General features: G+C 61.2%; 2 protein-coding genes across 2 annotated transcripts in view; one reads left to right on the top strand and one right to left on the bottom strand.

Annotated features, from left to right (window-relative positions):
- Positions 1-1,750: 1,750 nt before the first annotated feature.
- SEPTIN2 (septin 2) lies at positions 1,751-10,789 on the bottom strand. Its single transcript, XM_060193615.1, has 11 exons — positions 10,570-10,789; positions 8,658-8,744; positions 7,255-7,378; positions 6,059-6,193; positions 5,820-5,937; positions 4,416-4,517; positions 4,105-4,250; positions 3,947-4,030; positions 3,660-3,717; positions 3,435-3,537; positions 1,751-1,914 (listed from the first exon to the last, which is right to left on the bottom strand). Exons 1-10 carry the CDS (start codon positions 10,772-10,774, stop codon positions 3,436-3,438), a joined length of 1,161 nt encoding a protein of 386 aa, XP_060049598.1. The 5' UTR covers positions 10,775-10,789; the 3' UTR covers positions 1,751-1,914; position 3,435.
- Positions 10,790-17,088: 6,299 nt separating this feature from the next.
- HDLBP (high density lipoprotein binding protein) overlaps positions 17,089-21,974 on the top strand; it is a 29,108-nt gene continuing 24,222 nt past the window's right edge. Inside the window, exon 1 of the mRNA XM_060193606.1 lies at positions 17,089-17,228. The gene's annotated coding sequence lies outside the window, so the exon portion shown is untranslated. The remainder of the gene's footprint in view (positions 17,229-21,974) is intronic.

Genomic DNA, 21,974 nt, shown 5'->3' with positions numbered 1-21,974 from the left:
AAAGCTGAGATGGGAGAAACTGCTCTTCCCTCCCTGAAGCCTTGGCCAGCAACTCAGCAGGGCCCCAGGCACAGTGGTGTTGGTAAGGGGATCCCAGCAAGCCCCTGGGAGGTCAGCGTCTAGTAGGCCCCAGGACAGCTCTGCAGGAGGAGGGCAGCTGGGCCAGTGGGTGGTGAAGTCTGCAGTGCCACCAGCGAGGGCTGGAGAAAGAACTGGAGACAGTCTGCCAGGGGGCACAGGGCCTGGGCGGGGCCAGGCTGCTGGGTGGAGCGGCCACTGCTTTAAACAAAGTCCAGTCTCTGCTTTCCCTCCAAGCAGCTTCAGAGCTTGTCTACCTGCAGGGGTGGAAGTGAGTCCACAGCAGCTACTGTCCCCGCAGTCTCCCTCAACAGTCCTCCTCTGGAACGGGCACTGCCCACAGAGACTGACCAAACATCCATCCTGCTAGGTCACTGAGGTCACCTGTGAGGACTCCTGTCTCTGCAGCTGCCAACTGTCACTGAACTGAGGTACAGAGCTCCCCGACCCCCTTTCTGGAGTTTTCCAAGATCTCAGGTCATTCTCAGGCTTCACACCTTCCCCAGAGAAAAACTGTAATGACAACCGCTGAGGTAATATCTAAACAAGAGTGCTTTATTGATAAAAAGGTTAGTATTTCAAATGGATACAAAATCGCTGTATAAATGGTTTTCAAAATACACTTGTCTAGGTGGAGATTAATAAAAGTACTTGGATGTGGGCATGGAGCAGGGGGACTCGGGAGTGCACAGCTCGGCCCCGGGGGCAGCACTCCTCCTGCAGGGCTGGGCAGGCTTTCCCACGAGTGCTTTCAGTGACTCAGCTAACTTGCCAGGACCATCAAGCCGAGCCCAGGGAGCGCCTGGCCCATGACACCACCCACTAGCGAGGACACAGCAGAGAAGGGGCGTTTTCTGTGAGGACCCGAAACGGGGTCTGGCCATGGAAAGGCCCCTTGTTCTGGGGGGATGCACTTCATCTCACCCGGTCACTTCCAGGTCTCCCTGGGGACACCCTCACTCACTGTGCACTACAGGGACATGGGGGGTGGCCAGAGCACGGATCGGGCGTAGCACCCCAACCCCGACTGCTGGCAGGGAGACATCTGTCCCCGATAAAGAAGGCTGGGGAGGTGAGAGGACGGACGGGCAGACTGGGCACAGTCCCGGCTCAGAGGCCGCCCAGGAAGGACCTGGGTTTCTTCCCTCCAGGCAGGTGGCCACACCAGTGGGGTGTAGTGTGAAAGTCTCGAACTGCAAACCTCCCTTAAAAGCGTGCTTGGCTGAGGGAGCTCCCTGGCTCGCCGTGTGGGGAGAGAGCGAGGCAGCGTGGGCGCTGAAGTCCTCAGCAGTGAACCGTGTCAGAACACCACCCTGCAAGTCACTGGTTAGCTCTGCCACCCCCCAAAGGAAGTGCCACATGAAAGGCAGACTTACTTGCATGTGAGCGCAGGCGTTACACCCTGACAATCTGGGCAGGGTGGCTGGCTGCACCAAGCCCCGAGTGTGTGTCTGCGTGTGTGTGTGTGTGCGGGGGACAGCTGTGGAGAGAGGAGAGGAGAGACTCCACCCTCAGGAACTTTCTGGGTGGCTCTGAGTACCCCTCAAGCCAGTTCCTCAGTGACTGGCACGGCGGGTGAAGCCAGAGGAGCTGCCCACGAGTCTGCCTGGACGCCACGGTTGGGCTGGGCAAGGAGGGGAGGGGAAAGGAGGGCATGGAACAGTCTGGCACACGGTGAGATACAAATGTTAAGGATGCTTCGTACAAAGTAACATCAAAAGATTAAGAAAAATCAAATTCTCAGGCACTGAAGTTGAAATGTGGCAGGGCCCTCTGGCGAGGGGGAGACATGCAGGGGCTCCCAGCCAGAGGCTTCTTCGTCTCGGAAAGTACTTTCTGGAAACAGAGAGGAGGAGCTCGTCAGCAGGAGGGATGTTCGGGGGCTCCGACCACCAGTTCCTGAGAGCAGAGAGCCCACTGTGAGGGTGTGTGTACAGGAAGCAGGTGGACAGCGGACACTGAGGGGACAGTGGCTCTATTCCACGCTGCCCCCTCCCAGGGGAGCACTGAGGGGACAGTGACTCTAATCCACGCTGCCCCCCCCAGGGGACACTGAGGGAACAGTGACTCTATTCCATGCTGATCCCCCCAGGGGACACTGAGGGAACAGTGACTCTATTCCACGCTCACCCCCCCCAGGGGACACTGAGGGGACAGTGATTCTATTCCACGCTGCTCCCCAGGGGAGCACTGAGGGGACAGTGACTCTATTCCACGCTGCTCCCCCAGGGGAGCACTGAGGGGACAGTGACTCTATTCCACGCTGCCCCCCCAGGGGAACACCGAGGGGACAGTGACTATTCCACGCTGACCCCCCAGGGGACACTGAGGGGACAGTGACTCTATTCCACGCTCACCCCCCCAAGGGACACTGAGGGGACAGTGACTCTATTCCACGCTCACCCCCCCAGGGGAACACTGAGGGGACAGTGACTCTATTCCACGCTCACCCCCCCAAGGGACACTGAGGGGACAGTGACTCTATTCCACGCTGACCCCCCCCCAGGGGAGCACTGAGGGGACAGTGACTCTATTCCACGCTCACCCCCCCCCAGGGGAACACTGAGGGGACAGTGACTCTATTCCACGCTCACCCCCCCAAGGGACACTGAGGGGACAGTGACTCTATTCCATGCTGACCCCCCCAGGGGAGCACTGAGTGGACAGTGACTCTATTCCACGCTGACCCACCCAGGGGAACACTGAGGGGACAGTGACTCTATTCCACGCTGACCCCCCCAGGGGACACTGAGGGGACAGTGACTCTATTCCACGCTCACCCCCCCAGGGGAACACTGAGGGGACAGTGACTCTATTCCACGCTGATCCCCCCAGGGGACACTGAGGGAACAGTGACTCTATTCCACGCTGACCCACCCAGGGGAACACTGAGGGGACAGTGACTCTATTCCACGCTGATCCCCCCAGGGGAACACTGAGGGGACAGTGACTCTTCCACGCTGACCCACCCAGGGGAGCACTGAGGGGACAGTGACTCTATTCCACGCTGACCCCCCCAGGGGAACACTGAGGGGACAGTGACTCTACTCCACGCTGACCCCCCCCAGGGGAGCACTGAGGGGACAGTGACTCTATTCCACTCTGACCCCCCCAGGGGAACACTGAGGGGACGGTGACTCTACTCTACGCTGACCCCCGTCCCCCCGCTTCTAGAGCTACAGGACGGCTTTCTCAGATAAGCGAGGAGGATGCATCAGCACACAGAACGTCTCCTCAGTGCAGGGCCGCAGGTGGAGTCTGGCCAGCCACCTCCCAGCCCCACAGGTGACGTGACAGCTGCAGGAAGACCTGCTTCAGGGCAGGGCCTCGCCTCGCCTCACCTCACCTCACCTCACCTCACACGTGGTGGCCATGCACGCCACCGTCGCCCTCGCCGCCCTGCATCTGCAGCTGCATCTGGGCCTGCATCCTGGCGATCATCTCCTGCATGCGGCGGAGCTGCGGAGAGACACGGACAGACGTGAGGACACAGTGGAGGATGCTCTACGCCACAAAGGCTGACACAACACGGCAGAGAGGAGCGTCCAGCGGGCGGCTCTCGACACCAGCGCCCCGCTCACCTCAGCCTCCTTCTCAAGCAGGATCTGGTCTTTGTTCATGTCCTCACTCTCCACTTTCCTGAGGGGAGAGAAACCGCTGTTAGAACAGACCATCTACAAGCACCGCCGTCCGCCAGGCAGTCGGGGAGGAAGGGAGCAGCTCCCGGAACGACTCTGGAGCCCTGCCCCAGGGGCCTTGGTGGAGCCCACCCATGACTTCTGGGGCAGCAATCGGCCGGACGCTCCCGGAGGGGCGGAGGCGGCGCGGCCCACACCACACTGCGGGAGGGTCGGGGGCCGGGGCAGACCTGCCGCCTCTCTTGAGCCTCTCGGAGCGGAAGTTCTCGTAGTGCAGGTCCTGGGTCACCTCCTGCAGGTCCTGCATGTGCGTGCTGCAACGAGAGCGAGCGCTGTGAGGACCCAGCTCTGCGCGGCGGCGGCGGCCCGGGCAGACGCGCCCACCTACATGAGCATGGTGCGCAGCTTCAGGAAGTCGTTGTGCTCCGGGTTCTCCACCTCCACGACGCCCCACGGGTACAGGCGGCCCCGCACCTTCTTGCCCTTGGCCTCGATCAGCTGGTTGGAGCCGACCACGGAGAAGGGGATGCTCGCCTGGAAGAAGGCTCACGGCGCTCAGGGGAGGGCCGCTGGCAGCCGGGCAGGGCCCCAGGAAGCGGCCTGGGGCAGCGGAGGCCACTGTGCACTGAGAGCAAAGCCCGCCCGGGAAAGCGTCCCTCCCGGCCGCTCTGCGGGGCCGTGGTGGAGCTGGGCGGCTACCTTGAGCAGCCTGGTCTGCTCTTTGAAATCCTCGTCTTCGTCCGACTCGGCGTCCGGCAGGTGATAGATTTTGATGCTGTGTTCCTCGATCTCATCCAAGATCTAGAGGGAGCCAGGGAGGGCCGTGTGGCGTTGAAGCCTCGCTTACCTCCTGTGGTCAGCGCTGCCCCATGCCACCCCCTCTGGGGACAGCTAGAGCTGCTTCCCGCCACGTCAGACAACGCCTAGAAGGGGCAGAGCCACCCGGAGGCTCCTCTGAGTGGGACTGATAGCGGGCTGACTACTCCTGGGAGCGGGGAGACAGGACTAGACAGACACAGTGTGGGGCACATGCAGAGCGAGGGAAGAGAGAGAACCCCAGGGTGGCGGGATGCCCACACTCCCTGGCTCTCTGCACCCACCCAGCCCACGTGACGTCAGGTCATTTCAGTGGTCCGGGAGGTGGCGCCATGGGTAAAAGTACTGGATTCTCAAGCATGAGGTCCCTGAGTTCAATCCCTGGCAGCACATGTATCACAGTGACATTTGGTGTTCTCTCTCTCTCTCTCTCATATCTTCCTCATTAATAAATAGAATTGTAAAAAAAAAAAAAAAAAAGGACAGTTCACACAAACCTCACTCTACTGTGACCTCTGACTCTAGCCTTACAAGTCACGCACCTCTGCTCCTCACACAGCTGTCTCCGCCCTGAGCCAAGGAAACCTCCTGACTGACAAAGGAGGTGCCCTCTGCCCAACTCTGACTGGGAGATGTCAGCAGAAAACCATGACGTAGCGGAGACTCTGGACACAGGAAGGCCAGGGCAGAACTCGCCAGAGGGCACAAGGACCTGTGTTATCCACATGAAAGTGGTTCTTGCCAGGCCAGGCGGTAGCACACCTGGTTAGATGCAGGTCACAGTGCACGAGGACCCAGGCTCAAGCCCCTGGTCCCCACTTGCAAGCGGGAAGCTTCATGAGCAGTGAAGCAGGCTGCTGGTGTCTCTCCTTCTCTATCCCACTTATCTCTCTGCCTAATCTAATAAAATAAGTAAAAAAGAAAAGTGTTTCTTGTTAGGAGGTGGGGTGCATGATCACAGTGGCAGATGGCTGCACCCCCACGGCACCATGACCGAGGGTTAAGCAGAGCCAGAGCCCATGGGGCAGAGGACACGGGGTGGTGGGCGAGAGCACACAGGAGCCACGGGGAGACACCCTGAGGGACCCCAAAGGCCGCTGGACGAGGGGGCTACCGGAGGACTGCCGCCGCTCAGAGCTGCAGTGGAGCCTGAAGAACTGGCAGAGGATGGGCCTGGGACGCTCTAACCACCCCAGCTGCCCCTGCCTCCCCGGAACAGAGGCCACTGGGCGCCGCTCACACTCACTCGAGCCGGCAGGACGCCCCCCGCCCCCGCCCCACACACACCCGCTTCTTGAGGCGCTCTCGCTCCTTCAGGGTGAGCGTGTCGGCCTTGGCGATGACGGGCACGATGTTCACCTTGTTGTGGATGGCCTTCATGAACGCCACGTCCAGGGGCTTCAGCCTGTGTGAACGGGGGAGGACGCCCTCACTCGCCCTATCCCGTGTGCAGAGGGTAGAGACGGGAGCCCAGCCCCCCCACACCCCTGCGGTGCACCCACACCCACGCCCACGCCCACACCCACCCGTGGCCGAAGGGCGAGATGAAGTAGAAGCAGCAGTGCACGCGGTTGTCCACGATGTGCCGCCGGTTCAGCCCGCTCTCGTCGTGCAGGTAGCGCTCAAACTGCTCGTCGATGTAGGAGATGATGGTCTTGAAGCTGCGGACAGACACCGTCAACGTCAAGGAGACAGGCCCCCACACATACACACACAGAGTCAGCGGGGTCACAGTGTGAAGGGGCTGCAGGGCACAGAGCTCGGGAGACTCCCCAGAGAAGCAAGGCCCAGCCCTGCCCTGGCACACGCCCTCCGTCTGAGCCTGGAACTTCTGTGCAGTCGGGGGAGCCGCTCTCACTCCCCGCTTCCCGACTTCCTCGAGTGTGCAGAGGTGCTAACGGGGGCCCGGGGCCGCCATCCTGCCCGCCCAGAGTGCTGTGCAACCCCATCATCTGTGCATCCCGGCTGCGGCCTCCAGGAAGCTTCGTGGGGAGCGGCGGACACGCAGGCCCGAGGCTGCCAGTCTGACCTCCTTCACATGCCACATCTGCCTCATGTGAAACGAGTCCTTACAAAAAGGAACGCTTTGGAGGTGGCAGGAGCACACCCAGGTGAGCACACTTGTCACCATGCCCAAGGACCCAGGTTCAAGCTCCTGGTCCCCACCCACAGGAGAGAAGCTTCCCAAGTGGTAAGGCATGCCTGCAGGTGTCTCTCTCTGCCTCTCGCCTTCCCCTCTCAACTTCTCTGTCCTATCAAATATTAGACAAATTAAAAAGTCATAATAAAACAACAAAAATGTTCTTTTTAAAACAAGGAGCGCTTGAAAAAGTCGTGACCGACAAGAACTCTGGTGGGGGGTGGGGGGGTGGGACGATACCGCCACCTCACAGTCGGGGGGGGGGGGGAGCTGTGATGGAGGGGCTTTGGCAGTGGTGCCCTGCAGGGAGGCAAGCTCCACAGGTAATGAAGCAGGTCTGCCAGTCTCTTTCCTCCCCGTTTTTGTCCAGGCAAATAAAAGAGGAAAAAAAGGTGTGTGTGGGGGGGCCTGCTGGGAGTGGTGGATTCATAGTACCCGCATCGAGCCCCAGCGATAACCCTGGTGGCAAATAAAAAATTGTGACTGACTTGCCTTAGCTGTCTTATTACACACGTACCCCTCAAGCCCAGGCAAATCTTAAGACGCACAGCCCCGGCCCCTCAGAGTCCCCGCAGAGCCCACCAGTCCCTGCAGTTAATGGCGTCCCCGTAGCCAGGCGTGTCCACCACTGTCAGACGCAGCTTCACCCCTCTCTCCTCAATCTCAACGGTCGAGGCCTCGATCTGCACAGTTCTTTCGATTTTCTCTAGAAAAGAAGCAAGTTCGTAAGAGACTGCATCTTTTTTTAAAAAATTATTATTATCTTTATTGACTGATTGGACAGTCAGAAATCGAGAGGGAAGGGAGGGCTAGAGAGGGCGAGAGACAGAGACCCCTGCAGCCCTGCTCCACTTGTGAAGCTTCTCCCCCTGCAGGTGGGGACTGGGGGCTCGAACCTGGGTCCCTGCGCACTGTGACATGTGCGCTCAACCTGGTGCGCCACCACCCGGCCCCCTCAACTGCATCTTAATTCAGCTACTTTGCGGGGTGGAGAAACCACCTGCTACTTCCTTCCAATGAGTGACTGTGAAGGTCATTCTGTCAGCTGGGGAGGTTCCCAGAAGGTGACACGGGGGCTGTGCAAACCCTCCCAGTCCCAGCCAGCGGCAGGTTGAGGCCAGGGGGCAGGGGACCCATGTCTCAGACCACACGTGGACAAGCAGCTTCAGCCAAGGGGCCGCTACCAGCTGCTGGGGGCCAGAGCCAGTGCCTATCGCCTGGCTCCTGAGTTTGGAGTCTCACTGCCTTTTCTTGAATCACCGACTATGAGAAACAAGACGTGTTGCCCTTAACTTGGGCTGGGGAGATAGCATAGTGGTAATGTCAAGTGACTTTCATGCCTGAGGCACCAAAGGTCCCAAGTTCAATCCCCAGCATCACCATAAGGCAGAGTTGAGCAGTGCTCTGGTAAAACAAACAAAAAGCAATAACCTTAATTCTTCATATGTACGTTAAAAAAAAAAAAAAAAAGACTAAAGGGATGCTTGGGAAGGAGACCGGAAACAAGCATTTCTGTTCAGCGGGTGAGCCAATTCAACACGGGGGCTCCTGGCGCCAGGTGGCCCGGCCCTGTGGGCGCAGGCCGGCTTCTGAGCCACTGCCTGCACGAGACCCGTGCTGGGCCACACAGGAGTGTTCCCGCAGGACAGGGACCTGGGGCTACCCAGGCCGCGGCCACCCGCTCTCCCAAGAATCGATATTTTCACTTGAGCCTCCCGTGAAGCATGAGATGTGGGCAGAGGGGGCTGCCCACTGCAGACAGACAGACAGACAGACAGACAGACAGACAGGCTCAGGACAGTGTGCGGTGGGACAGTGTCTGTCCAGCAGATCACCTCACTACTCTTTTATGCTCGTGGGGCTTCCCCTCTCCAGGCTGACTTCCAAATACAGAAGAGCGGGAGAAGACACCCCCCACCCCCAGCGCGGTGGGGCCGGGCTCAGAGCCGGGTCACACACACAGCCAGCACACCGTGAGGGCGCACCTGCAGCTCCGGGAACGACCCTCTCGGGGTACAGGTCGGTCAGGAACAGGCTGTTGATGAGAGTCGACTTCCCCAGCCCCGATTCACCTGGAATGAGAATGGACGTCTTGGGGTCACGCGTGTGACGGTCAAGCGTCCGGGGCTGTGTAGACTACTGGTCTCCCCACGGGACTGCGGGTTGGAGACCCTCCTGTCTCAGTGGAGGGAGATGGGGGCTTGCGGTCAGCGTGAGCAGGTCAGCGACTACGAGAAACAAGACGTGTCCCACACACACGACCCCACTGCTTTACAAGCTCGGGGTGGGCTGAGGAGGCGGCTTTCATTCTGATACACAGGACACACAGGAGGCCTGTCTGCAGCCGTCACAGCACGAGCCAACAGCAGGCTCTGGGGGCCAGAGACTCGGGCAGCCCCCCCCCCCCGCCATTCCCAGGGACAGGGGGCAGGAGGGGTCACCCGGGCCGTGAACCATCAGGGACAGGGCCGCAGGAGGCCCAGACCTTCACCCACAAGCAGCTTTCCCACACTTACTTTTTCCTACTTTCTAGGACAGGACAGAGAAATAAGCTGAGAGGGGAGGGATACAGACACCTGCAGACCTGCTTCTCCACTTATGAAGCTTAACCCCTGAAGGTGGGGAGTGAGGGCTTGAACCCAAGTCCCTGAGCACGTGTGGTATTATGTGCACTTAACCGGAGGCACCACTCCAGCTCCGGGAAGCTTTACTTTTTAGCAGCCAGGCTAAAAAACTCAAACGTCGAACCCGCCATGCAGGAGCGCACTCTGCCGGGGCGAGGCGGGCCCTGCGGACTAAGCAGCTGTGCAGAGCTGCCTGGCAGGCCAGCGCTGTGTGGGGGACCGGCTGCAGAGGGGACAGGTCCTCAAGCTCCAGGCTGGCTCTCCGGGTTCGCTAGCAACCCGGGACCTGGGACCCACACTGCTGGCAGTTCACGCGCCCCGCAAGGCTCTCCTCACCCCGTGCTGCCCGCTGGGCCCATCTGTGAGCTGTAAACTGCTGCGGGCTGGTGCCGGGGTGCCTGACCCCCACCTTTCATGGCATCTCTAAGTGACTCCCATGTCTTGAAATCTCCTGTGGGCTGGCGGTTCCTCACTTCCCAAGAAGACTACATTCCAGGGAGTCGGGCGGTAGCGCAGCGGGTTAAGTGCAGGTGGCACAAAGCGCAGGGACCGGCATAAGGATCCCGGTTCGAGCCTGCCAGCTCCCCACGTGCAGGGGAGTCGCTTCACAGGCGGTGAAGCAGGTCTGCGGGTGTCTGTCTTTCTCCCCCCCTCTCCATTTCTCTCTGTCCCCGACACTCAGGCCCTTCTCAAGCTCCCCCCACCCCAGCCCCGCCACCGTCCACAGGTGCTTCTAAGAGAAAGCAAGGTGCGAGTCACGACGCCCCAGCCCTGACGTCAGGCTGCCCAGTGTCCAGTGTGGGAGAGAGGGGAGGGGCCGGCAGCGCAGGGGCAGCTGTGGAGTCAGTGACGGCAAAGCCCGCCACTACCTTCTGCTGAAACTCCTCAAGAATTTTGCTTTCAAACCCCCAACTTAGGGGCTAGGTGGTGGTGCGCCCGGCAGAGGACATCTGCCACCATGCACGAGGACGCGGGCTCAAGTTCTCTGTCCCCACACACACGGGGAAACGTCACAAGAGGCAGAGCAGTGCTGCCAGTGTCTCTGCCCCTCCAACCCCTCCCCGTCTCTCAGTGTCAAAGAAGAAGAAAAGAATCAACTGCCTGGAGAGGTGGGCGCCACCGTGCCCTCCAGGAACCAGGGCCCCGGGACAACCAACCCGTGGCAAAAACAACGGACAGACACCCGCGTGATTCGGTCCTGCCGTTTCCGCGATGCCACGGCTGCTGCCGACCAGGGAGGAGACAGTGTTCCATCAACAGGCCGACTCCTTACCGACCACCATGAGCGTGAACTCAAAACCTTTCTTCACGGACTTCCGGTGAACTTGATTGGGGAGGTTTGCAAACCCGACATAGCCAGGAGTTTCTGGGTTGACGAACTGCGTTGGCTGTTGCTGAAATGAGACCACACACACACACACACACACACGCACACACGCACACACGCACACACGCACACACACGCACCCCCGCGTCATCAGCTGCCTTGCAGAGACTGCCGAGCCCGTCCCCGCGCCACCACAGGTCAGAGCAGAGCAGTGCTCAGCTGTCTCATTAAAATACAGGTTTAAAAAGGTCGGGGCGGGCGGGAGCGCATGGCGCCAAGAGCAAGGACCGGAGTAAGGATGCTGGTTGGAGCCCCCGAATCCCCACCCGCAGGGGGGTCGCTCCACAGGCGGGGAAGCAGGTCTGCAGGGGTCTGTCTTTCTCTCGCCCTCTCTGTCTTCCCCCTTCATTTCTCTGTCCTAGCCAACAACATCAGTAACAACAATAACAATGGTAAACAACAGTAACAACGCTAACATAACAACGCTAAAACGATAAGGCAACTAAAGGGAAGATAAGTAAACGGCTGGAAAGTGATCCGGGAGGTGGCGCGGTGGGTACAGAGCTGGACTCTCAGGCGTGCGGTCCCCAGCTCAATGGCCGGCAGCACGTGTACCAGAGGGACGTCTGCTTCTCTCTCTCTCTCCTTTTCTTTCTCATGAGTAAACAAACAAAATCTTAAAAGAAAAAAGGGGGGGTGGGGCGGAAAAAATAAACAGACCTGACGTGAGGCTCACCCACCAGCTGCTAGTGGGCGCCCAGGACCCCGCAAACCCGGGAGCAGAAGAAAGGTCTGGCAAGGCTAAGCACACGTGCCGCTTCCCCCAGCGGCTCGCGGCGTAACGTGCTTCGGAGCCCGGGACGCATCTGCGAGAGCTGAGGGGAATCGCTCTGGCGAGCCCAAGAGGCCCAGCACCTCACAGCAGCAGGTCGCTAGCCTGCACGGAGACCGGTCTGCCGGGAGCGATCTGAGGGGGCAGACGGAGCGCCTGTGAAGGGGTCTAGGGACGAGACGCCGGCACTGAGGAAGGGGACGGCTCGGCCCGCCACAGGGCCTCTCACCTTCGACATCTCTGCAGGGTCTGTCTCCCTCACCTGTGAAGGGAAACAAAGAAGCCGGGGTGAGGTGGCGGCCGTGTCCTCCCGCGGTCTCGTCCTCCCGCGGTCTCGGCCCCGACTCGAGGACAGCGATGCCGGCACGCGGGACCGAGGCCGCAGACTCACGCACGGCCCTCGATGGGACGGGCTGGCGGCCCGGCAGCGGGTCCAGGCGGGACACAGGCGAGGCCAGCGACGCTGCGGAGCCCAGGGCGTGTGGGTGGGGTCCCGCCCGAGTGTGCCCCCGTCTCCCCGCCTCCGAGGGGGCGGGAGGGGCATCACCGGGGCCTGGACGACAGCACCACCAGGGTGGCAGGGCAGCCGTTCCAACAGGACCTGCTCAGCCCAGAAGTCACTGGTTTCCCGCCGAGTCGAATGCGGGTTCCGCCTGAGGCAGCAAGCGGCTTGGAAGACGCACCCCAGGGAGAAGGACCAAGGCGGCAGACGCCACAGCCACAGGAGGAACCGGGAGGAAGACAGCCTTGGGGAGAGAGCGCAGGGAGCGAGCGGTTGAGTAGGAGGGGGATGCCGAGACGAGCAGAGGGTCGCCACACGCGGGGCCTCCTGGCCGCTGGACAGTCCGGACTGCGATCCAGACGGGCGTGCGGGGGGGGGGGGGGGGGGGGGGCGGGCGGCCAGCGGAGCGCACCTGTCACGCGCGCCTGTCACGGGGCGCTCGGTCTGCGGCCCCTGCACGGCGGCCCCTGCACTGGGCGGGCGCTCAGGCTGGGCAAGGCTCCGGCGGAGTGGGCTGTGCTGTCTGTGTCTCCCCGCTCTGAGACTACTAGGACAGAGGGCTCTGTTCAGGGGCGGTAGGGACTGAGTGCTGTCACGTCCTGGCACGAGAGACAACACACAAAACAAAGCTAGAGAGAAAGATCAAAAGCAGAGCGTGAAGCCCCGGCGCTCAGGAAGGTGGCGCAGTGACTAGCACACCGGCCCTCTCCCTGTCTCTCCCTCTCTCTCCCTGTCTCTCCCTGTCTCTCCCTCTCTCCCAGGCGCGAGGCCAAATTCGCTCCGTGGCACCATGTGTGCAGGGGAGGCTCTGCCTCTCCCCTCCCGTCAATCAGTCAGCATTAAAACAACCTTAAAACAACCTTTTTTTTTTTTTGGGGGGGGGCATTCCTGAATAACCCTTGGATCAAGGAGGGCAGCAAAAGGGAATGCCACACGTTATCTAGACAGCCCTAAATAAAGTCTGCGGCCAAAACTTCACAGCCTTCAGTTCAGTGACTGAAGAATCCTGAGGACAGAAGTCTGGCCGTCATGATGGTGAGAAATGAACAAACTGGCTCAGAAGGAAACAGGAAAAAAATCAGGAAGAGAATAACTGAAGACACAAGAAAGAGGGGTAAACAAGACCCCAAGACTGGCTTTTTGAAACAAATCCCTCACAAGTCTGTCATGTCCCCCGTTTGAGAATCTGGATGAAGCGGGTGAATCCCTGCACCCGGCCAATCTGGGACCACAGGCAGGAAGAGAAGAGAAAGCAAGAACAGAAGGGGCCTCGGAGCCGCCCATGGGAGCCCCGAGCGACAGCCTCAGCGGCCGACTCCGTCCGGCCCGGGCAGACAAGGCGCCGGAGCAAGTGAGGTCGCCCGCCGGAGCCGTTGGCACCAGCCCGGATGCAGACCGAGATGTGGCAGGGTGGCTGGGACGCGGGACTCCCGCGCACGTGACACTGAGTCCCAATACCAGCACGCGTTTGCCAGCATGGTGCTCCGGCTCTCTCCCTCAACCTATTAATTACAAAATCAATCTTTACAATGAACGGAAGACAGACTGGACAGCATTCGGAGTCCAGCGACGCATGGAGCAGCTCTCCACTAATATTCTCGGACAGGTGACGCCTGGCAGCCGAGCTCCACAGACACGAAGCAGGGCTCAGGCCATTCTGGGGACCAAAGACAGAGGTGCCCACCCAGATGGGCATGCCGGATGAAGAAAGCAACAAAGCCTTGTCACGGGAGAAAGTAACAGCTCCCTAATAGTTCTTTTTTGTTCCTGCTTCTCATTCATTCTTTTTAATTCAGTGTCCAAACTTTTCTGACTGTCTCTCTCTCTCTCTCTTCACCAGAGCACTGCTCAGCTCTGGCTTATGGAGGTACCAGGGACTGAACCTGGGACCTCTGCTGCCCGACACCAGCCCGTTGCTACCTCTGTGGCCTTGACAGTCTCAATTCTTCCATGCTTCTCACTGACTCAGGGTCCAAACAGAACCATGTACTGCAGTCTCATCAGTTAGTCAGTCTCTGGCAAGAGGAACATAATGCAGTGGGGCAAGAAAATGAAAAACGAAACGCAAAGGTGTTTTGCCGACAGGACTGAATATGTAGGAAACACAAATACTTTGGCTCCCAAAGAATCCTGTGGCGGGAGAGGCGCCATAAGAGACAGAGCCTCACAGAGGGTCCTGAGTTCTGTCCCCTGCACCGAGTAGCCAGACTCATGGTGGCCTGGTTTTCTCACTGGGTGATAAATAAACTCTTTGAAAAAATTCTAGAGTAAGGTAACTTAGTCAAGTGGCAGGACATAAGATACAAGCGATTTTCTCCAAGGACAAAAGTTCTTTTCTGCAATAGCAATGTCTATCATGGACTAGAAACAAAGAAGAAAAAAAAAAGTCTTCTTAACAAAGTGAGACCAAAACAGGTGTCCGGGGGCACAGGAGCAGAATGCCCTCGTGCAAATGGTCCTTCTCCCCAAGGGGGACGCACGCAGAGAGGTGCTCTGAGCTCTGTGGCCTGGGCCTCACTCACATCCTGCCCGGACGCTGAGGGGTCCTCGAGAGACGGGGCCTCTCACCCCTCCCACTGAGACCTACTTTCTATTTTGAGCCGCAGGTGTGACCCAGGGATGGCTGCCACTGGAAAAGACGGAGTGCCTCCTACACGCCTGGCCCCTGGCTCAGTAACCCCTAGGCCTAGTTGTGCTCCTTCTTTCTCGTGTCAAACAAAACGTCCAGACACTATTTCCAATCCCAGATAATTTTACTAAGTTTCTGTCACCTCACCCCAAGTCCTTCATACTTTTTGTTCTGAAACAGAAATTTAGATTTGTCACTAATTTTTCTTTTTCTTTTTCTTTTCACTAGAGCACTGCTCAGCTCTGGACTATGATGATGTGGGGGATTGAACCTGGGACTTGGGAACCTCAGGCATGACAGTCTCTCTGCATAACCATTATGCTATCTACCCCTCGTTAATTTTTCTGATGACTACTTACAGCTAACACACCCTTCCCGAGACCTGGCAGGCGGCAAGGTTGACGTGCTGGACTCTCAAACTTGAGGTTCTGAGCTCACTGCCTGGCAGCCAACGTGCCAAAGCGACGTCCTAATTCTTGCTGTCCTCTTTGGAAATAAGCTATAAAGAACACACCACTGCGGCTCTCCTCTTTGGAAATAAGCTTTAAACAGCACACCACTGGGGCCAAGTGCTGGTGCACCTGGTTAAGCACTCATGCTACCAAGGGCACACACCTGGGTTCAAGCCCCGGGTCCCCCGCCCGCAGGGGGCGGCTTCACTGGCGGTGGAGCGGTGCTGTGCATCTTTCTTCCTGCTCAGTTTCTGCTAGATGCTCACGTACAGCCGGAGCTGAGGGGCCCGGCCTCGGGAGCACCTGGTGTCGGGGAAGGGCGGCTCGCTGTGAGCACAGAAGCCCAGGTGCAGACTGTTGGCAGCCCCAACCCCAGCTGCGCCGGCAGAGGCAGAAGGCTCTCCTCCAGCCCGTGCTCTCGCTCAACGCCAGGGGTCTTGTCGACGCCTCCCTTCTTCCTCACAACAGCACTCCCCCCCCCAATCCCGACTCACAGAGGAGAAAACAACTTTCTCAACACCACAGGAGAGGAACAGGGGGTTGCGCCGGGGCTCTGGGCCTCCTCCCCCCAGGGTCCCTGCAGGACCCCCCAGTACAGCGAGGATGGGTGGGCAGGAGGCAAAGTGCTTCTGTGTCTGCTGCCAAAGGAGCGTCCGATGTGCCGGGGCAGCACTTCTCGGCCACCAGCTTCTGCCCGGGAGTGACCAGAGGAGCCTTTCCCGGACAGAGCTGGCTTCCCCCAAGAGGAGGACAGGCAGAGGGGACGGCACGAGCTCCACAGAGCTCAGCAGGTGCCAGGGTGCCCCGAGATGCAAAGACGGCAAGTGGGAGCCGGCCCTCACCGAGATGCCCCGGGGGGCCACCACCTGGCAAACACCAGAGGGCCTACTAGGCGCAGGCAGTGGCCGCGGTGACCACACAGCTAAGTACGGAGCCAGGAAGAACAAAGGCAGCCGAGAAGCGGAACTCAACCCGGCTGGGGCCAGAGCAGCAGAAGAGGGCGACCAAGGCAAGGGGACAGACGGAAGGCAGGCCGGAGGCGACAGGAACCACAGCCCACGACCTCAGTTCTGGAGACCGCGGTGGTTGAGTCTGCATGTGTGTGTGTGGGGGGGGGGGGGGGGCGAGCAGGCCAAGCCCTCCCCCTGGGCCGGAGACTAGGAATCCGCGGCTCAGGCCTTCACTTTGGGCCCCGTCGCAGCTGTCGCTCCGGATGTGGCCCGGGGACGTCCTCCTCTTCCCAGCCTTATCCGCCGCCAGGGAGGCTGGAGGTGGACAGCAAGGTGGCTGTGCCGCCAGCACTTCCCTCCTCGGCCTGGCCCATGGCGGAGGCTGCTCCACTCACTCGCACCCGGAGAGCCAGCGGTCACTCGGTCCTGCCCGAGCCGGAGCTCCAGGGACACGGGCCCAGGAAGCCGCGGCGGGCGGGGGTGGGCCGGGGGATGGTCAGAGACCCAGGGCCGCGGGACTGCCGGATGTGGGCGCGGAAATCCCGGATGGGGGACCGGAGGAGGAGGAGGAGGAGGAAGAGGGAAGGACCGAGAAGTCCCAGGACCAGGCGGATGGGAACGAGAGAGGCTTGGGACCCCCGGATTTGAGTTGGGGGAGGACAGGAGACCACCGAGAAGCGACGGAACAGGTCGGCGACCAGAGAGGAGTGGGGGGAGGGCGAGGGAGAGAGTGGCGGGCCCGGGATGGCGGGGGACAGTGGGGACCCTGGGCCGGCGCCCCACCCATCGCGGGACCCCGAGGCCCCGGTCCTGCGAGAAAGTTGCCCGCCCGCCCGCGAGGACGCGGGGACACTCACCGCCCAGCACCGCACACCAGCAGCCAGCGAGGACACCGCGGACCCGCCCAGCTCCGCCCCGCCCGCGCCGGCGGATGACGCCACCACGCTGCCCCGCCCGCGCCGGCGGATGACGCCACCACGCTGCCCCGCCCCTGCCAGCTCCTTCCTGATCCCCCGTGCGGCTCCCCCCCCCCACCCCGCGCAGCGCGCAGGCGCGGGCGGCCCAGGGTGCCGTGCGCAGGCGCGGAGCCCCTCCCGCGGCGGTTGGCCATATAGAGGCCGGGGGCGGGGGGAGGTCAGGCGTCACCTCGGCTCCTTTACCAAGATGGCGGCTCGCCCGCGTCCCGCCACGGCGCCCACCTTATGAGCTCGGTTTCCTCCCGCTGATAAGAGTGGAGCGGGTAAGGCGGAGGCGCGACCGGCGGGGGCGAGGGCGGAGGGGCCCGCTTTCCTCGGGGACCCGAGTCACGGGGGCCGGGTGGCGGCGCGGGACGCCGGCGCGGGGCCCGGTCCTCCGCGGGAAGATGGCGGCGGGGCGGGCGGGCGGCCGAGCGGGGGGCGCCTCTAGCTCGCGCCGTCGTCTCGGTGGTGCGGATGCCTGTCCGCGATTGGCTGCGGTGGGTCACGCGGGCCGGCGGGCGCACCATCGAGTCGGGCGGGGGGCCGGCGGGGAGGGGGCGCTCGCCCGGGCGGTGGGGACGCTGGGGCTCGCCCACCGGGCCGTTCCTGCCGGCTTGGGGCCCGTGCGGACCCAGTGGCCCGGCCTGGGGCCCGCGAGGCCGCCGGCTCACCTGTCAGTCACGGGGGGAACCGCCGGCCTTTGCTCGCCGGGTGACCCTGGAAAGCCGGCATGGGGCTGTCGCCGTAGCCGGCCTGGGCCCGGCGATTGAGCTCGGTGTCCGGGTGGCCGTTTGGGTCGTGCTGAGCTCGAACCAGGGGCCGACCTCGTGGAGGAGGTGGTGGGGAGGCCACGGTGAGCGCTGCTGCCCGGGGTCAGCGTCTGGTAGAGGAGGCTGCCTCCCAGCCCCCAGCCCCCAGCCCGCGGGGCAGCCAGCCGCACGGGGCCCCGTCTGCCGGGCCCCAGCCGAGCCAAGGTCACCCGGGTGTCAGGAGGGCGCAGGGGCCCCCATTCCTGTTGCGTTGGGTGCCGCTGTGGAGGGTGCTGGAGGTGCCAGGGAGAAGAGGGTCTCGCCGTGACTCCTCACCCCCCCCCCCCAGCAGCCCCCGTTGTGGCACAGGGTCACCGGCCCAATAGGTGTGGAGGCTGGGCCCCGGGGTGGGCTGACCCTCCGGCCGGCCCCGGGGGAAGGGGGCTTTTCCCGGGTGGACCAGCAGGGGCTTCCAGGCCGGGAGGCTAGGAGTTTGAGACGCCACCGACCTCGCAGGTGGCGGCCTGCCCTGCAGCCCCCCCCCCCCCCAAGACGCCCCGGGCCACCATTTCCAGTGGCCGTGCCGCCCGTCCCCTGCGTGGTTTGGGGTCTTTAGTCCCACTGGGTCGGGTCGTCCAGGAAGCTTTCCTGCTGGGACTTGCCTCTGGCTCCTGCCGCCCGTAGAGGACTTGGCCGGCTTCTGGGAGCAGGGGTCCTGGCTCAGTCCCTGCCTCACAGGCGCCGGGGTGATGCCCGGGCTCCGTCTCGCCCCCCTTTTCGTCAGTGCGTCCTAAAGGGGTGTGTGCGTGTGCGTGCGTGTGTGCGTGAGTGTCTGTGCGTGCGTGAGTGTGAGCGCGAGTGTGTGCGTGCGTGTGTGCATGAGTGTGTGCGTGCATGAGTGTGAGCGCGAGTGTGTGTATGCGTGTGTGCATGAGTGTGTGCGTGCGTGAGTGTGAGCGCGAGTGTGTGCGTGCGTGTGTGCATGAGTGTGTGCGTGCGTGAGTGTGCGTGCGTGTGTGCATGAGTGTGTGAGTGAGCGTGCGTGAGTGTGAGCGCGAGTGTGTGCGTGCGTGTGTGCATGAGTGTGTGAGTGTGCGTGCGTGAGTGTGAGCGCGAGTGTGTGCGTGAGTGTGAGCGCGAGTGTGTGCATGAGTGTGTGTGCGTGCGTGAGTGTGAGCGCGAGTGTGTGAGTGCGAGTGTGTGCGTGCGTGAGTGTGAGCACGAGTGTGTGTGCGTGTGTGCATGAGTGTGTGAGTGTGTGCGTGCGAGTGTGTGCGTGCGTGCGTGTGTGTGTGAGTGTGTGCGTGCGTGAGTGTGAGCGCGAGTGTGTGAGTGTGCGTGAGTGTGAGCGCGAGTGTGTGAGTGCGAGTGCGTGTGTGTGTGAGTGCGTGCGTGAGTGCGTGTGCTTGTGTGTGTGTGGAGACTAGCCAACCTGAGTCCTCAGCAGCTGGAGGAGGTGGCGCAAAGTCCAGGACACGTGCTGTCAGGTGTGGGCTGACTGGAGAGGCAGCAGGGCCTCAGCCGGTGGGTGCAGCACACCGGCGCCTGGGGAAGCACCCAGTTCTTCCCGTTGGAAAAGGTGATTGCAGAAGTTATTTCCGGCTGACGCGAGACTCTTCCCCCTGTATCTCAAGAGCCAGCCGTTTGGGACGCAGTACTCCTAGCAGACTGCTGTCGGCCGAGCCCGCCCGGGCCCTTGGATGCTTCTCAGCCAGAGGACTGTACCCCCACCGTCACCTCGCCGTGCTCGCCGTGAGTCAGGCCTTGCTACCTTTTGTTGGCATCTCAAGTTTTATTTTTGTTGAAGACGGTCATATTGACACAGGAGGGTCAGAAGCAGAGCGTTGCTCCGGCCTGGCCCGTGTGCAGTTGGTGACTGAACTTGGGGCCTGACGAATGCCAGCCCCGTGCTCTGCCCACCGCATGGCTTTTGAAGTGAAAATTTTTATTTTAAACTTGGGGCAAGGGAAGACAACGTAATGATCATGAAAGATGCTTTGCATGCCTGAGGCTCCGAAGCCTGGGTTCAGGCCCCTGCACCACCATAAGCTAGGGCTGTGCAGTGTTTTTGGTAATAAAAGGAAAAGAAGAAATCTAATCTAGAAAAGCCAGTGCCCCGCCCCCCCCAACATGCACCTGCCTTTGCATCTCAGCTGAGTTCTGTGTGGCTCCTCCTCCGAAGTTTCTGAATCGTCGGTTCAACTTTTTTTTTTTTCCCTAATGAATTTTCTCCCCTGAAATTCACCTGTTGTCTGAATCTCCTCTTGAGAAATTCAGGTCTCCTCTGAGAAAGCTGGAAATCCTATTGGTTTCCTTCACTGTGAAGAGGTGAGGTGGGAGCTGCGTGCTGCCCGGGGCCTGCTCTCCACAGTGAGGCTTAGAGGCCGTCTCTCTCAGAGAAGCTGAAAACCCCGTCTTTCCTGCTCGCTCCAGAAGCCAGCTGTTGGGCTTCCTGGACTGCACGTGTAAGAGTGGCCGCGGGTCGGGGAGAGAGCATGATGGTTATGCAAGCAGACTCTCGTGCCTGAGGCTCCAAAGCCCCAGGTTCAATCCCCCATACCACCATAAGGCAGAGCTGAGCAGTGCTGTGGTGTCTCTCTCTGTCTGCATCTCTCTCAAAAATAAAATAAATTTAAAAAAGAAAAGAGTGGCCACAAGTCTCGGCACCTCTCACGTAACGTGCTCGTCTCTTGTGTCTGCTTCACAGATGTAGCGTTAGCTATCTTGGTTTGGAAGGACACCTGTGAGTCCAGAGGCCACTGTTGGCTCTGTGTTTGGTGGGTGTCTCTCAGAGACCCCACAGCCATCTCCCAGGTAGAGATGATTTCCCGCTCCTGCCTGGGGCCGAGTGGGGATGGAGGGGCTTCAGTTTGGGGTGTGGCTGAGCAAGAAGGCGTCGCCCACCTCCAGAGCTTGCAGCCAGGGCTAGAAGGTCTGTCCAGAGAAGCCATGTCCTTGGCCGAGGAGGAGTACAGCCGGGCCACCCAGTGGCGGCAGGGTGGGTCAAGTGCTGGGTCTGAACATGAGGCCTCACATGGGCGCCTCGCAGGAGCCGTGCCAAAGGCGCTCTTGCTCTTAATCCTCCTTGGTGCCAGGGATCCAGCTTGGGACCTGATGCTGGAGAGTCCAGTACTTTATCCACTGTGCCACCTTCCAGGCCACAGTCTGAATGTAGAAGCGAAGAGAGCCCAGCCTCTCCTGCGACCCGGCAGGAAGCAGTGTCCCCAGGCGAGCGTGTGTCACGCGGCCCAGGTGTCCGACTGAGAACGGTGCTGTCTGTGGCCTCCGGCTTTGAGTTTCACTGGGGTCCCCGCCTCCGCTCTGCCCTTTGCCCTCCGGTGGCCCAGCTGCAGGTGTTGCTGCAGACGCGGGCTCAGCCGCAGAGCGGTTTCAGTCTCTCTGGTGATGGTTTAGTAGCAGGATGGGCCGTGCCCCGGGGTATTGAGTCTAGTGGGAGGGGGCTTTGCCTGCTCACCGCCTGTTCCCGCGCCCCTGAACTCAGCCAGCACCCGTGGGGGTCTCCCAGCGCCTAAACACACGGGGCGGCTGTCCTGCAATTGGGACAGACGGTGCTATCTGGGTTGCCGCATCCGCCTGGCCCGGGGCAGGAGGGCGCACTGGCTAGCGTTTCTCCGGGGCCTGGGAACTTGCCTGGTGTTCCGCCCGCCCTGTGTGCTGGCATCAAGGGTCACCCCGCGGTCCTGCCCCCCAAAGACACTTCCACAGCTGGGGGTCCTTCCTGGGCCTCTCCGTGAAGTCACGTGCGGACACTTTGCCACCCTGTGGTGGTGTCCCTGTTGCATCGCCCAGTGTCCACCCTCCAGGTTCCAGGAGGAGCCCGGCAGGCCAGAGCCCCAGTTCTGCAGCCCTTGGCTCTCACTCGGCCTGCCTCACCCTTGACCACGATTCACCGGCAACAGCTCTGGGTCAGCTGTCTGCCCCCCGGCCCCCCATGGCTGACTACCCACAGGGGACATCACTGCAGACCGGCTGCTGGGGCAGGCGGACAGTGCTGAGGTGAAGGGAGGAAGCTCTTGTCCTGGCTGACCGCACTGGGTGACCGTGCTAGAGCGAGCCACTCAGGAAGCCCCGGGCCCGTGCCTCAGCCGCTACTGATGGCCTTCACCCGGCTGCAGGACCGGCCCGGCTTGGTCCGGAGAGGCCCAGAGCTGGGAGCCGAGCACTGGCTGCGTGTGCCTGTCTCCGTAGCGGCCCGGCTCCCTGGCCTCATCTTCTAGCATCTGGCCTTGGGGGTGTGGGTGGTGTAGGGGCACACCT

The sequence above is a fragment of the Erinaceus europaeus genome, chromosome 7 (assembly GCF_950295315.1).
Source record: "Erinaceus europaeus chromosome 7, mEriEur2.1, whole genome shotgun sequence".
NCBI classification, from domain to species: Eukaryota; Metazoa; Chordata; class Mammalia; order Eulipotyphla; family Erinaceidae; genus Erinaceus; species Erinaceus europaeus.
Note: the sequence above shows the minus strand (reverse complement) of the source record. Positions and strands in the feature narration are given on the sequence as shown.

What these genes read in the sequence shown, in the direction of transcription:
- SEPTIN2 (XM_060193615.1), bottom strand. Translation starts at nt 10,774, where the DNA reads ATGACGCGGGGGTGCGTGTGTGTGCGTGTGTGCGTGTGTGCGTGTGTG. An exon ending in AGCAGACCAGGCTGCTCAAG is followed by an intron (nt 4,251 to 4,415) that starts GTAGCCGCCCAG and finishes GCCTTCTTCCAG; the next exon opens with GCGAGCATCCCCTTCTCCGT. An exon ending in AAGCTGCGCACCATGCTCAT is followed by an intron (nt 4,031 to 4,104) that starts GTAGGTGGGCGC and finishes CTCTCGTTGCAG; the next exon opens with CACGCACATGCAGGACCTGC.